The sequence below is a fragment of the Chlorocebus sabaeus genome, chromosome 5, assembly GCF_047675955.1.
Source record: "Chlorocebus sabaeus isolate Y175 chromosome 5, mChlSab1.0.hap1, whole genome shotgun sequence".
Taxonomy (NCBI): Eukaryota; Metazoa; Chordata; class Mammalia; order Primates; family Cercopithecidae; genus Chlorocebus; species Chlorocebus sabaeus.
The window spans coordinates 86279693-86291333 of NC_132908.1; the positions used below are offsets into that span (position 1 = coordinate 86279693).

At 57.6% G+C, this 11641-nt stretch overlaps 1 protein-coding gene across 1 annotated transcript; it reads right to left on the reverse strand.

Moving 5' to 3' along the window:
• Nucleotides 1-315: 315 nt before the first annotated feature.
• CHMP1A (charged multivesicular body protein 1A) lies at nt 316-11627 on the reverse strand. Its single transcript, XM_007994408.3, has 7 exons — nt 11486-11627; nt 8072-8091; nt 6542-6619; nt 4062-4208; nt 3032-3160; nt 2360-2547; nt 316-1906 (listed from the first exon to the last, which is right to left on the reverse strand). The coding sequence occupies exons 1-7, from the start codon at nt 11490-11492 to the stop codon at nt 1885-1887; spliced, it is 591 nt and encodes a 196-aa protein (XP_007992599.1). The 5' UTR covers nt 11493-11627; the 3' UTR covers nt 316-1884.
• Nucleotides 11628-11641: the final 14 nt, after the last annotated feature.

The window sequence follows — 11641 nt, forward strand, 5'->3', positions numbered from 1 at the left end:
ATGAAAGAAAACCGAGGAGCTGTTCCAGATTGGGGGTGCAGCACCAGGACGTGCAGCAGGGGCGTCAGGAGCACCACAGTGCCCAGCAGGCGTCCCGGTTTGGCTGAGGCGCACAAAGACCATGTTATGCAAGTTTTAAATTATTTCAAAGTAAGAACCTAACACGGGAGATTCTGTCGGTCTGGACGGGGTCTGAGAACGAGCACTGCCGTCTGCCCAGCCCCCTGCAGCGAACACTCCAGGAGCCCGTCCTCAGTTGTGGAGATGGCCACATCCAGAGGCTCACCCAAGGCTCCAAAGCAAAGCTTGAGAAAGTTTCCAGGGATCCATTTGTTTATTTACAACAGTATTCTAGGAAAAAGGTGAACAGGCCCCTCTCCCCAGTGCCCAAGGGGACAGGACTGAGGCAGCCCCCACCCGGCCCATGGCTCTGCAGAGCTCTGCACCCTCCCCAAGGCTGTTACCCACGACGGACAGGACGTTCTCTCAACACCAGGGTTGATTTTGGGGAGGCTGGAGGGAACCACATCCAGGACCTACCAACACCAGCCCCTCCCTGGGGGCTCCCAAGTTCTGGGGAAAAAACACCAAGCGCAGTGAGCCAAAGTCGGGGTCTCCACGTTCCTGCACGTAACAGCCACGACACCGCTGCAGCCTCCGCATGGGCTGCGAGGGACGGGCAGGACTGGGGGGGGGACCCACACTCCCCGCCAGCCGCCCACCACCTGCCTTTTCTACTTTGGCAAAAAAACAAAAAAACAAAAAATCCTGGAAGCCTCAAGACAATGAAGTAAACTCTAGGAAACGGAAGAGACAGCAGGCCCAAAGCCTCTCAGCCTCCCAGCAAGTCCGTCCCAAGAGCTGCTGGCAGCTCTCCAGGGCCACACTGGCAGGCTGTCCTCAAAGGAGCCCCAACCCCAGCCCAGCTAAAGACCGCTCTCCTGAGCGCCCTTCACCAGCTGCCGTGGCTTCCAAGCTGGGAAGGCACCCCGTTGTTTACAGACGGCAGAGGTGACACAGGCAGCATCGTCCGAAGCGAGGCCCCAGGGACAGGTCCTCTGGGAGACCCAGGCTGCCCACTGGGAGGAGCCGCAGACACATCCTCTCAGACTGCACCAGCCCGCGGAGGGGCTCTGCCGAGGAGACAGACAGCACAGCCCACGTGGCCAAAGGCACCTCCAGAGGCAGCAGCTGAGTGAGGATGAAGACGGCAGGGTGGGCACACGTGGATGTGGATCTGGGTGACAGTTCTGTCCCCATGGACTGGGCAGCTTTAGGAACTGAGGGAGCGCAGGAGGCGAGGGGGCTCAGCCAGCTGGTAGGGGCAGCCGAGACCCCACTCCTGGAATGATGGAGGAGGAGGGTGTCATTGTAAATGCCACCAGGATGGCGCGGGGTGGCACCTGACATCCCCCAGCACACACAGGCCTGCGGTACCTCCTTGGGCTATGTCTGTGCACATGGTGGGACCTCCTGCCCGCTGAGGGGGTGTGGAGAGGCCTCAGGGAGTTGCTTGGCAACAGGGTAGCCCTGGCCCCCTCTGGCTGATGAGGAAGCAGCATGTCTGCTGCCCCAGAGTCTGAAGGCCCCCACAGTGCTGGGTGAAAGTCCACAGGGCCCCTCCTGGCCTCCCCGCTGTGGGCCCAGAGTCACAGAAATCACCCCCACAAATTTGCAGAAACTCAACACCAGGACGCAGACCCACCGCCCAACCTAAAGGAACAGGAACACCCTGAGGCCACGCAGGCCTGGCAGGTGAGACACACAGAGTGGCTGCCGGTCACAGCTCCGCAGGGCCAGCACAAAGGCAAGACGCGGTGGGGAGAGGACGGGAACCTTCCAGCACACCACGGGGCAGAGGTGGTGCACTGCGGCGGGGCACGGCTAGTTCCTCAAGGCGGCCAACCTGGAAACCAACAACACGACTCGGGTCAGGGCGGGGAAAGGGGTCTCTGACCACCACGTGCTCCCGGTGAAGGTGTCTCCTCCGTGTGGTGTGCAATGACCCTTTTCCTCCTCAGTGTGCTGAGAGAACGAGTGACAGGCCTTGGAAACAGACACGCCCGTCCCACTTTCACCTGATCCGTTAGGAAGGGCGCAGTATTCTAAAGGGCACTGCAGATGTGCGTAAACGCCACGCCCGACACACACTGAAGCCTCCATGCCAGCTGGGGCAGGACGGGGCAGCAGCGGGCGACTCGGCTCGGGGGCAGCTGCGGCCGGGGCCTCTGAGCTGAGATCAGGGCTCCCTGGTCAGAGCCTTAGCCCAAGCTCTCCTCCAGCCTCTAACCCCCAATGCCCTCTCCCTTCCCACAGGACCAGAGTACGGGGCACACAGCGTTTCGGGGACTGACCCTACCTCCGTGACAGCTGGTCCTCCTGGCTGCGCACAGAGCTCTCGCCCACGGCAGAGGCGCCCTCGGGCAGCTGGCTGAGCTGGTCCAGCACCTCCAGGCCATTCTCCTCAGCGATCTGCATGATGAGGCTGTCCACCTGCTCTTGCGGTGTGGTCAGCGTGGTGGCCGAGCTCATGGAGTCCTCCATCACCTGGGGGCAGGGGCACGCTCTGGACAATAGGTGGGGCCCAGGCCCACGAGGCCCCACTCAGCTTCACAAGGGTCTGACCACACTTTTCGTTCCCTCACACAGCCAGCCACCTTCTTGCCCTGTTCTCTCAGTGACTCTCTCTGCCTCACCTTCCACCAGGAGCCTTTCCTGCCCCCACACCCAGCCCCACCCTCTGACTGCGCCATGCCTGCTGCCTTGGGTAGACATCTTTCTACACCTCTGCATGCTTGTTTGCTGTCTGAGCCTCCCCACAAGTAGCCAGGTGCCTGCAGGAGGCTGCTGCCACTCTGCCCACCCTACCTGTCAGGGCCCTGGCAGGGACCCAGCACAGAGGATGCTTGGTGACGTCAGGGAGCAACCACAGGTATGCAGAGACAGCATGTCAGCCTCTGGGCCACCCCCCATGAGCTGCCCACACACCTTCCTTGTCCCCTGGCCACAGCCCAAGGGCAGGGGCACATACCGATGTGTGGACGTCCAGGTTCTGCACCTGCTGCTCGAACCTGTCCATCACTGAGGAGACCTTCTGTAGGTCCATGGTGCTCAGGGCCTTGTCCAGAGCTTTGGTCACCTGGGCCATGTTCTTGGTCACCTGAGACAGGAGAGGGTGCAGGAGGGAACGGGATGAAAGGCAAGTGGAGCTCACGCACCAGGGATGGTCCCCTGGGCTCTGACGGGGAGTTGCAGCACCCCAGCCCCGACCCACAAAACTCCAGCTCTGGGCTGAGCCATCATCTGGGTCCTATGGAAAGACCAACTCCATGGAAAAGGCTGTGGAGACCCAGGGCAGGGTCCCCGGAGAAAAGGCTGCCGACGTGGGGTCTCCAGGACCGCTGTGCCCTCCTGGCCACCCGCACTGTGGGAAGGAAATGCCTGCGACAGCGAACGCTCCGCTGTGACGTCCCCTGACCCAGCAGATGAGCCTGGCCATGCAGGCTCCGTCTCTTGTGGCAGCTGCCAAGACCGAGGCCTGGCTGGGCACAGTGACAGTGAGTGGTTCACGCCTACAATTCCAGCACTCTGGGAGGCTGAGGTGGGAGGATTGCTTGAGGCCAGGAGTTTGAGACCAGTGTGGCCAACACAGACACCCTGTCTCAACATAAAAATGAAAAATCTCAGCCGGGCATGGTGGATGCCTGACATCGTGGTCTCAGCTACCTGGGAGGCTGAGGTAGGAGGATCGATTGAGCCCAGGAGGTTGAGACTGCAGTGAGCTGAGACTGAACCACTGCACTCCAGCCTGGGTGACAGAGCAAGACAGTCTCTAAAAAAAAATACTAAAAAAAAAAAAAGGCCCAAGTCCTATCAAGAGGTCCTTCCTGAGGCATCAGTGTGAGTGAGGGTGCAGCCTCACCTGTGTCCCCGCCAGCACTGCCCACCCCATGCTGACCCAACTTCCCTCAACTCTGAGCTGCCCCAGATCCAGACCGCAGAGCCCATTCTTGCCTCAGTCGGCAGATGCCACCCACGTGGCACCAGGGCCCAGCACTCACCCCCTTCATGGTCACAGCCGTCTGCACCTTGGAGGCCACTGCGTCTACGCGGGACGCCATCCGAAGCCAGTTCACACCTTCGTTCTTCTTGCGGATGGCGTTCTCGGCATACACACGGGCACACTCTACATTTTTCTGCTGAAGGGCCTGAAACACGGGGAAAAGCGGCTGGAAGAACTTGGTGGTGTGTGTGCCCCCTGCAGAGGAGCCCAGTGGGTTTTTTCTTTTATTTTGAGACGGAGTCTCGCTCTGTCGCCCAGGCTGGAGTGCAGGGGCACAATCTCGGCTCACCGCAAGCTCCGCCTCCCGGGTTCACGCCATTCTCCTGCCTCAGCCTCCCGAGTAGCTGGGACTACAGGCGCCCGCTACCACGTCTGGGTAATTTTTTGTATTTTTAGTAGAGACGGGGTTTCACCGTGTTAGCCAGGATGGTCTCGATCTCCTGACCTCGTGAGCCGCCCGCCTCGGCCTCCCACAGTGCTGGGATGACAGGCGGGAGCCGCCGCGCCCGGCCGCAGGAGCCCAGTGTTGACTGCTCCTGGACGCCACTGGCTAGGGTGGGCGGGCCTCTCCCCAGAGACGTTTGAGCTAAAACTGCAAACACTCAGGCCCCAGCCCAGCCCCACAAGCAGGCTGCTGCTCCCTGCTGCACCCCTCCAGCGTCCACCGGGCACAGGACACAGCGGGCGACACTCAGAGCCGGTGGCAGGCAGTTCTCCGAGCTCCTTTCTCCCCGGGAGCCTGGTTGTGGGTGAAGAATTACCGAAGTCCAATACCCTGGGACCTACTTCACCGATGACGCAGTTTTAAGAGCTGCACAAGATCCCATCTTTTCTTTTTTTTTTTCCGGAGGTGAAATCTCGCTCTGTGGCCCGGAATGGAGTGCAGCGGTGTGATCCCGGCTCACTGCAACCTCCACCTCCTGGGCTTAAGCAATTATCCCGCCTCAGTCTTCGGAGTAGCCGGGACTACAGGCGTGAATCACTGCGCCGGGCCTAGATCCCTCCTTTCCTTCTGCCCTGTCCATCGTGGGGAGGGGGCCCCTCCTGGAGAGGCACCCCTGTGAGCCTCCCGCCCCCTCCCACCCCATGATGCCCTAGGCACCAGCTCTGTAAAGAGGAGGGAGAGAAAAATGATAGGATTGGCCGGGCACGGTGGCTCAAGCCTGTAATCCCAGCACTTTGGGAGGCCCAGACGGGCGGATCACGAGGTCAGGAGATCGAGACCATCCTGGCTAACACGCTGAAACCCTGTCTCTACTAAAAAATACAAAAAACTAGCCAGGCGAGGTGGCGGCGCCTGTAGTCCCAGCTACTCGGGAGGCGGAGCTTGCAGTGAGCTGAGATCCGGCCACTGCACTCAAGCCCGGGGACAGAGACACTCTATCTCAAAAAAAAAAAAAAAAAAGATAGGATCCGCCAGGCCTGGTGGCTCACGCCTATAATCCCAGCACTTTGGGAGGCCGAGGCAGGTGGATCACCTGCGGTCAGGAGTTTGACACCAGCTTGGCCAACATGGCAAAACCCCATTTCTACTAAAAATACAAAAATTAGCCAGGCGTGGTGGCGCATGCCTGTAATCCCAGCTACTCAGGAGGCTGAGGCAGGAGAATCATCTGAACCCAGGAGGCAGAGGTTGCCGTGAGCCGAGATGCACCTCTGCACTCCAGCTGGGTGACAGTGAGACTCCATCTCAAAAAAAACAAAAAAAAACAAAAACCAACCAAAAGATAGGATCGTGGCAGGCAGCTAGCTAGAAGCCCTCTTCCTGTACTTTATGGCAAAATCAAGTTCAGAATGTTGGAAATGGAAAGAAGGAAAAGAATGAAGGCAATGCACTCATCTCTATGCTCTGGACGCCCTCGGTGGGCTGGGAAGGTCTGGCAGGGGCTGTAGAGCAGGACAGAAGCCACTCCGGGCTCCACCACACACAGCACCTCGCTTCCTGTTTGTCTATGTGGGAAGCAAATACTCTGAGGCTGAGAAATCATGGTGAGGATTAGGCTGGGCACAGTGGCTCATGCCTGTCATCCCAGCACTTTTGGAGGCCAAGGCGGGCAGGTCACTTGAGGCCAAGAGTTCGAGATCGGCCTGACCAACATGGCGAAACCCTGTCTCTACAAAAAAATTAAAAAATTAGCTGGATGCAAGCCTGTAATCACAGCTACTTGTGAGGGTAAGGCCCTAGAATCACTTGAACCTGGGAGGCGGAGGTTGCAGTGAGATGAGATCGCACCTCTGCACTCCAGCCTGGGCAACAGAGCAAGACTCTGTCTCAAAAAAACAAAACAAAACATATATATACACACACAAACACACACACACATATATATAGCTCAAGGTGAGGATTAAATTATGATGTAGAAAGTGCCCTGCCCCTCCCCAAAAGGCATCAAAACAAAACAGAACACAAAAATAAGGGCAGAAGAGGACAGAAGACAGACCAGGAGAGTCATGACCCCACGGCCCCCAGGGTCTCACCTTCTTCACTTTGGCCTGCTCTGCCTTGGAGTCCTTCTCCGCCTTCTTGGCCAGCTTCTCCAGCTGCTTCGCCGTGAACTGAGCAGAAGCCAGAGCGTCCTGGGTCAGACACGTGGAGCCCATCCCCCAGGCCTTGCTCTCCACACCCCCCCACCTGTGCCCACACAGGTTCTAAGCACCCATCAGCCAGCCTGGGCCCAGCACACGGCAGGGAAGGCACGAAGCCTGCGGGCGTGCATCCCGGGGGGCGAGAGAGAGCACCAGCTGGAGGAGGAAGCTCTCTGCTCGGCCTCAGGCTCTGTTTGGGTTTTCTCCAGTGTTTGTCTTCTCTGTGAACACCCTCACCCAAGGCCTCCTCCAGAGTGAAGGGTCCAAAACCTCTCGCTCTGGTCTCAACCCCTGCTTAGAGATGGATTTCAACGTAAAAGAAAGACTCAAGAAAACTAATTTCAGGCTACCCCCAAGTCGTAAGATGGAATTCCAGGTAAAAACACACCTGAAAATGTTATCTTGAGAGAATGCTGTGGATGCAACAGGTTGCTGGGCAGCACACACAGCTGCTGGGGGCCTAACTGCTCTGCCAGCACCACAAGGAAACAGGGCCTCTGGCGACCCATCTGGAACCACAGACGCCACAGGGTTCAGGACCGCCAGCACAGCGCCACAGGGTTCAGGACACAAGCAGGCCTCAGTGGGTCCCTTCTGTGCCCAGCAGTATCTGACAGACCCACCATGATGGCAGAAGATCCCAGGAGCTCAGAGCCAGCGACAAGGCAAGATGAAGCTGGTCACGGAGGAGCAGCCAGGAGCACATCCCAGGGAAATGCACAGAAACCTGCCCTGGATTACTGGAAGCTGCAACCACCACCCCACATGGAAGGAATACTCAGAAAGCTCTGCTTCAAATGATCTCAAAGAATGAGTCCACACAGTGGAACACCGAGGCCTAATGCCCAAGTTGTCTTTCTTAAGATAACACTCCAGGCTGGGCGTGGTGGCTCACGCCTGCAATCCCAGCACTTTGGGAGGCTGAGGTGGGCGGATCATGAGGTCAAGAGATGGAGACCATCCTGGCCAACATGGTGAAACCCTGTCCCTATTAAAAATGTAAAAAAAATTTAGCCAGGCATGCTGGTGGGCGCCTGTAGTCCCAGCTACTCAGGAGGCTGAGGCAGAAGAATCACTTGAACCCGGGAGGCAGAGGTTGCAGTGAGCTGAGATCGCACCATTGCACTCCAGCCTGGGCGACAGAGCGAGATGCCATCTCAAAAAAAAAAAAAAAAAGGTAACACTCCGTCTTTCATAGATGACCCTAAGGATCTGCCTCCACTTAGCCTGATAAGAAAAGAGCTAATATGTCACCAAGCTGGCTCAATAATCCCCTCCTTGCTCAGCAGTCTGAGCCCTGTGTGGTGGTCACTCAACTATGACATCATCTGCCCAACTGTTTCTGTGGCTCTGAGTGAGTGTGGCTTATACTATCTGTCCTCACCAGAACAGGGCTGGGGTGAACGGCCGTTCGGTACATACCTTCAACTGGAACAGGGTATCTGCAAAGAGAGAGGGAATGGTTTGAGGATTGGGAATGGGATGTGACACTTCTAGCAGGCGGAACTTACTAGGATCCTTCTAGACACCAGGAGCTACAACACAGACACAGACCACACCTGCCTGGGGCCTTCGGGGAGCCCCCCAACAAGGGAGGCACAAGACAGATTCGTGTGCCAGCCCTGGCCCCTTGCTAGCCACGGGGCCCATCAAATGCAGACCCTCCCCCCCCGTTTCCTTGTTAGGAACATGAGGACGGCACCAGTCAATCTTAGAGGGTTAGTGTGAGGATGGAAGAGGTCGTGGACGCAGCATCTTTTGGCCATGGTTAGAATCCAAAAGATGGTGGTTTATAATTAATGCAACTTTGCAAAAGCCCCTTGGGATTCTTTCCCAATTTAAAAGTTCACCTGTAATCCCAGCACTCTGTGGGGGCCGAGGCCAGTGGATCATTTGAAGCCAGGGATTTGAGGCCAGCCTGGGCCAATTTAAAAGTTCAGTACTTGACAGTTCACTTTTTACAGACTCTTTCTCCCCAAAGGTAAATGGATAAAAATAGCAAGGTGGTAACTCTTAGGCATCAAAGAGCTAATTTCCACCGGGCAGTCGCTCAAGCCTGTAATCTACAGCACTTTGGGAGGTGGAGGTGGGCAGATCACTTGAGGTGAGAAGTTCGAGACCAGCCTGGGGAATGTAGTCAGACCTCATCTCTATTACAAAAAAATATTTTTTTTGGCCAAGTGCAGTGGCTCATGCCTGTAATCCCAGCACTTTGGGAGTCCGAGGCAGGTGGGTCACGAGGTCAGGAGACCGAGACCATCCTGGCTAACATGGTGAAACCCCATCTGTACTAAAAATACGAAAAATTAGCCGGGCATGGTGGCAGGTGCCTGTAGTCCCAGCTACTCGGGAGGCTGAGGCAGGAGAATGGTGTGAACCCCGGAGTCGGAGCTTGCAGTGAGCCGAGATCGCGCCACTGCACTCCAGCCTGGGTAACAGAGCAAGACTCTGTCTGGAAAAAAAAAAAAAAAGAAATATATTTTTTTAAAAAGTAGGATTGATCTGAATTCATTCAACTGCTAAATTTGGAGAGTGACCCCTGATTCTTGAAAGGGCTTCACCACACCAGCCAGAATGAGGAAATGGAGCCTGTAAGAGAGTGAGGTTACAGAGTGTTCACAAATGCAAATCAAGGCTCCAAGACGAGACTCCTGGGGTTCCAGTGAGCTCAGGCATCGTTCAATCTATCGCCTGTCTGTGCAGGTGTGGTCAAGGCCAAGTTCAATCTGTCATCTATCAGTGCAGTGTGGTCAAGGCCAAGGTTATCTGTGACTGGAAAACAGCCAGCCTGACCCAGGTGACACAGCGCAGGCCACGCAGGCCTTCCCACCCAACTCACCGTTGGATGCTGGCCCAACCACCCCTCCTCACCTCAGCTTTCTTCTCCAGCCGTGTGCGGCAACACAAAAACCCAGCTAAGGCAAAATCTGACTCTGTGGAAATCTGACATGGGCTTGAGAGAAGTCCCCTCAAAAGAGCTGAGTGAGCTGTGGAGTGAAAAGTCACATTTTTTTTTTTTTTTTTTTGAGACTGATTCTTGCTGTCACCCAGGCTGGAGTGCAGTGGCGCAATCTCGGCTCACTGCAACCTCTGCCTCCCAGTTTCAAGTGATTCTCCTGCCTCAGCCTCCCAAGTAGTTGGAATTAAAGGTGCCTGCCACCACGCCCAGCTAATTTTTGTATTTTCAGTAGAGATGGGGTTTCACCATGTTGGCCAGGCTGGTCTCAAACTCCTGACCTCACGTGATCCACCCACCTCGGCCTCCCAAAGAGCCGGGGCCCTGAGCCACCGCGCCTGGCCTCCCAGAGTGCCGGGGTTGCAGCCCTGAGCCACCATACCTGGCCTGGCCAGCAGATTTTTTGTAGCGGGAGGTAGATGCTATCTTTCATCTTCTCTCAAGGCAATCTGTAGAAAATCTCTACACATTTCCTTCATGATGACACGGTGGTACTATAGCTTCCCACACTTCAAAAAGTATTTTTTTTTTCTTACACAGAGTCTCACTCTGTCGCCCAGGCTGGAGTGCCTCGCCTGATCCCAGCTCACTGCAAGCTCCGCCTCCGTTTCACACCATTCTCTGGCCTCAGCCTCCCGAGTAGCTGGGACTACAGGCGCCCACCGCCACGCCCAGCTGTTTGTATTTTTAGTAGAGACAGGGTTTCACCATGTTAGCCAGGATGGTCTCGATCTCCTGACCTTGTGATCTGCCCGCCTACGGCCTCCCAAAGTGCTGGGATTACAGGCTGAGCCGCTGCAATGGGTCCTGCAAAAGGTATTTTTAAAAGTATGCCCATCACACCAGCCCAACGTTTCAGCAAATGCAGGACTTCATTCTGCCAGATTCATCCTGTTCTTTAGTATCCCTGAGCACAGAGCCGGCCCCAGGTGGAGAAGGTCAGAACCAGGGTGTTCCATTGCCTGGAGCCCCTTGCCTTGGGCTGGCTCCTGCTCAAACCTCTGCCTCTCCATCTGGAGAATGGACACAAAGAGCTGCTGTGACCAGGGCCTGGCACTTAGGGAACACTTTTGTCTGAGCTCTTCTCATTTGTCCTGATGCTGTTTGGAGGGAGGGGGTGCAACGGTCACTTTTTCTTGTGCCCTCTGACCCGATATTCCAGGGCCCGAAAGGCCGAACAGGCATCTGCTCAGTCTCCTCTACCGAGCTGGCGAGGAAGGGCACCTGACGCTGAAGAGTGCCAGGGGCGGAGAAAAGGGTCCTGGGTCAGTGGTCAGGGGTCGAGGCTCAGGGCAAGGGATCCTGGGTCAGGGGTCTAGGTCTTGGGTTCATGGTTGGGGGTCGGAGGTCGAGGCCCCGGGGAAGGCGTACCGGGTTGAGAGTTGGGGGTGGCGGCCTGGGGGAAGGGGTCCCGAATCGGGGGTCGGGGGTCGAGGCCCGGGAGGAGGGGTCCCAGGTCGAGGGTCGAGACCAGGGGAAAAGGATCCCGGGTTGGGGGTCGGGGGCTGGGGAAGGGTCCCGGTCGGCGGCCGGGAGTCGAGGCCCGGGAGAAGGGGTCCCGGGTGGCTGGTCGAGTCCCCAGGGGAGAGGTCCCGGGTCGGGGATCGAGGGTCGAGGCCCGGGGGATGGGGTCCCGGGTCGGTGGTTGAGGCCCCGGGGAAGGGGTCTGGGTCGGGGATCGGGGGTTGAGGCCCGGGAGAAGGGGTTCCGGGTCGGTGGTCGAGGCCCTGGGGAAGGGGTCCCAGGTCTGGGATCGAGGGTCGAGGCCCGAGAGCTCTCCCGAGCCCCGCCCGCGGCCCCAGGTGGGCGGAGCCCACGCCAGTGGGAGAAGCGGCCCCGCCCCGCGCGCGAGTCCCCGGAGGACGGCCGCGACCTCTTACCGTCCATGGCCACAATGACAGGAGCAGCACTCGGAGAGAGAGAAGCGACGCCGACTCCGGGCGGCGTCAGGTCCCGGCGGCGATCGAACTGACCAAGCTGCACCCGGCGGGGACTTCCGGGGTCACCGCCCCGCTTCCGGTCGCACGGGCTGCTCT

Bases quoted from the DNA above. Each gene is read 5' to 3' on its own strand.
- CHMP1A (XM_007994408.3), bottom strand. The intron at 6,620-8,071 runs GTATGTACCGAA...GCTTCTGCTCAG, and splicing joins ATACCCTGTTCCAGTTGAAG to TTCACGGCGAAGCAGCTGGA. The intron at 2,548-3,031 runs GTATGTGCCCCT...CCCTGCCCCCAG, and splicing joins ACCTGGACGTCCACACATCG to GTGATGGAGGACTCCATGAG.